At 36.9% G+C, this 3636-nt stretch overlaps 1 protein-coding gene across 1 annotated transcript; it reads right to left on the bottom strand.

Annotated features, from left to right (window-relative positions):
* Positions 1 to 2292: 2292 nt before the first annotated feature.
* Positions 2293 to 2646, bottom strand: LOC136836125 (uncharacterized). Its single transcript, XM_067100116.1, has one exon. It carries the CDS (start codon positions 2644 to 2646, stop codon positions 2293 to 2295), a length of 354 nt encoding a protein of 117 aa, XP_066956217.1.
* Between the last annotated feature and the right edge of the window lie 990 nt (positions 2647 to 3636).

Here is a 3636-nt window from a genome sequence, read left to right as displayed (position 1 = left end):
TAATAATGGTAATTCTTTATTAAACAAACCAGGTCATTTTCTTCTAAATTTATCATCGTGCAAGAAAGGGAATTTTGCATAAAGACGTAGTTTGGGCGACTTAAAGTTTCAGGACATGTACAGAGTGAGGAGGAATTAACGATCGTTGAATACATAATGATTAAACTGTTTGTTCCTACACTTAACTACCAGTCTTCATCAACACAGTTGTTTATTGCGTAATATTTTTGTATTTCCTCATCACTTTTATTTACCTCTGTTTCTAATCAAACTGTTACCGCCAATATGGGTAGATGTCCTGTGCTTCTAAGGTGTCATTGCTGTTTTTATATAATTGTGGATTTGTACACTTTTTATCTTGTTTGTGACAAAATGCTACAATTATTTATTATTGTAACCGCTTTCAGCCTTGAGAGTGCATCATGCGATGTGAAACGTCGGCTTTGCAGATAAAATGCAATGCTCTCAAAACACCTTTAACTGAAAAAACCTGGATCGTTTATGTTTATATATATATATATATATATATATATATATATATATATATATATATATATATATGTATATATATACATATATATATATATATATATATATATATATATATATATATACCTGTAAATATATGTATATATATATACACTCTTAAAAGGTGTGCAGTGCAAACACGCACGGCATTTTTATGCTTGACAGTAGATATATGCGTCGTGGCTTGGGTTAGATTTTAAAGTTCGAGTTTTTAACTGGAGAGCCAGGCGTAAATCTAGGATAAAATCGGAAAACACAGTTGCTATAGATTTTAATCCATAGGAGCCGGATGTGTTTACCACTTTGCGGCATTTGACCAGAATTGTATTTCTTTTAGCTTCTTTCTATAGTGTCAGTGGAATTTTTCTTGTTAACCTAGACAGGAAACGGATGCGTTTGTTCGCTAATGACATGCTACTGTTATGTAATTTCTCTTAGCGAGGGAAAATCTGTTGTTAGTTTTCAAACTCAGACCAAGACGAGTTAGGGGTCCATATTTTAGCAGTTTGATTGAATTTTTAGCTATTGCATTATCAAAAATAGTTGCTGATGGCACTATTAGCTACATTAATGCACGGCAGTCTCTTGTATTCCCCAGGATTGGTGTTTCGCTGAGTACTGTTCTTGGTCCACTGCTGTTTATATTATAGCAGCTCGATATGGGTGCTTATGCAGTTGTCCCATCTTCTGACATTAGTCCTGTTGTTGCATATCCTCATAACAGATTAGAACAAAGTCATTGCATTTTTTAGAGTCGGATCCTGATAAAACAAAGTGTTTCCTTAACTACACGTAACTCATATTCTGAGACATATCCGGTATTTCTTCTCTACAGTTACACAGAAAACTGGTATATATAGAAGTTCTGTCAAGATTTATGGTAAGTTGCCGATCACAAGTAAAAGTTTTATTCTTTATTTTGACCTGTTTTGATTATCGTTTCCCAGTTTGGCTTTCAGGAGCGGAATCACATTTTAACTTGTTGGTTAGAAACTACAGTTTTAAACTTTTTATATATTTAAATTTAATTAAATTTTTTTATATAATGTCTTAGTTTTGATGACATTATTCGTATTTTTGACCATCCTTGTGTTTAGATCAGCTACACCAACCACTACATATTACTAGATGTGAATTTAATTCTAATAGTCTTTAGGTTTCTTATGAAAGTTTCAGTACCACACAGTTTTCTAGACGTTTTGTTCCATCCGTGACCAAATTTTGCGATGGTCTTTTTAGTTATGTAGTTGATTCGTTGGAATTTCGTAAGAATTTTCTTCCTTTTTCAACAGGCTCACAAGAGTCTCATTTCTTAGCTTAAGTATTTCAAGTCTTTTTTATAGTTAGTTGCGTTAACTCTGTGTTATTGTTTATTCCTCCCTAATGTGTTTCTTTTCCCATATCGGGCTGGTTTTCTTAATGCGCACTTGGACTTGTAGTAGCATTTTGCTTTTCCAACTAGGTTTGTAGCTTGACTAATAATAATAATAATTAATTATTATTATTATTTATTTTTATTTATTTTTTTTTCGGTCTATCACAGTCATCCTATTTGCCTGGGTGGTTTTTATAGTGTGAGGTTCCGTTGCATCCTGCCTCCTTAGAAGTCCATCACTTTTCTCACTATGTGAGCTGTTTCTAGTAGCACACTCTTCTGCATGAGTCCTGGAGTTACTTCGGCATCTAGTGTTTCCAGATTCCTTTTCAGGGATCTTGGGATCGTCGTGCCTAGTGTTCCTATGATTATGCTTCTTATTTCGATTTTCAGGTCTTGTTACTTATCACTTTTTTCTCTTTCTCTAGTCTGGTGTCCCATGGTATGGCGACTTCAATGAGTGATACCGTCTTCCCGATTTTGTCAATCAACGTCACGTCTGGTCTATTGGCATGTATCACCCTATCTGTTGTGATACCATATTCCCAGAGGATCTTTGCCTGATCGTTTTCTCTCACTCCCTCAGGTTGGTGGTCGTACCACCTATTACTGCAGGCTAGCAGGTGTTTCTTGCACAGGCTACAGTGTAGGGCTTTTGCTACTGAATCACGCATCTTTTTGTCCTGGTTCTGTGCAAGTGCTGGACATTTGCTTGCTATGTGGTTTATGATCTCGTCTTTCATATTGCACTTCCTGCATATGGGTGAGATATTATTTCCATCTATTGTTCTTTGAACATATCTGGTTCTTAGGGCCTGATCTTGTGCCGCTGTTAGCATTCCATCTGTTTCCTTTTTGAGTTCTCCCCTCTGTAGCCATTGCCATGTTTCATCGCTGGCCAGTTCTTTAATCTGTCTCATGTACTGTCCATGCATTGGTTTGTTGTGCCATTCCTCTGTTCTGTTTTTCATTCTCTTGTTTCTGTATATTTCTGGGTCTTCCTCTACTTTTATCAGTCCTTCTTCCCATGCACTCCTTAGCCACTCATCTTCACTGGTTTTCAGATATTGCCCCAGTGCTCTGCAGCCTTCTCCCCGCTTCCTTTCGTGTTATGTATAGTCTGTCTGTATTTGCTCTTGGATGTAATGCTTTGTGCATTGTCATGTGTTTCGTAGTTTTTTGGTCTAAGCTGCGGAATTCAGCCTTCGTCCACTCTACTATTCCTGTGCTGTATCTGATTACTGGTACTGCCCATGTGTTTATGGCTTTCATCATGTTTCCGGCGTTGAGTTTTTACTTGAGTATCGCTTAAGTCTCTAAATATACTCTTCCCTGATTGTGTCCTTCATCTCTTGTTTTATATCCTCTCGTTCTATAATTCCCAGGTATTTGTATCCTGTCTCATCTATGTGTTTGATGCTATTCCCGTCTGGTAGCTTTATCCCTTCAGTCCTTGTTATTTTGCCTTTTTGTATGTTGACCAAGGTGTATTTTTCTATTACAGTCCTAACAGTCTGGATTAAGGTATCTATTTCCTTGATGCTCTTACCATACAGCTTGATGTCGTCCATGAACATCAGGTGGTTAATTCTGTTGCCTCCTTTCTTGAGTTGGTACCCAGTATCCATCCTCTGCAGTACTTTGTCATGGGAATCATGGCTACTACGAAGAGTAAAGGGGACAGTGAGTCACCTTGAAAGATCCCTCTCCTGATGTTAACCTCTGCTAGTATT

This window comes from Macrobrachium rosenbergii, chromosome 56, assembly GCF_040412425.1.
Source record: "Macrobrachium rosenbergii isolate ZJJX-2024 chromosome 56, ASM4041242v1, whole genome shotgun sequence".
Lineage (NCBI taxonomy): Eukaryota > Metazoa > Arthropoda > Malacostraca > Decapoda > Palaemonidae > Macrobrachium > Macrobrachium rosenbergii.
Note: the sequence above shows the minus strand (reverse complement) of the source record. Positions and strands in the feature narration are given on the sequence as shown.

Coding starts and splice junctions, on each gene's coding strand:
- LOC136836125 (XM_067100116.1), bottom strand. CDS start 2,646: ATGAAAGACGAGATCATAAACCACATAGCAAGCAAATGTCCAGCACTT.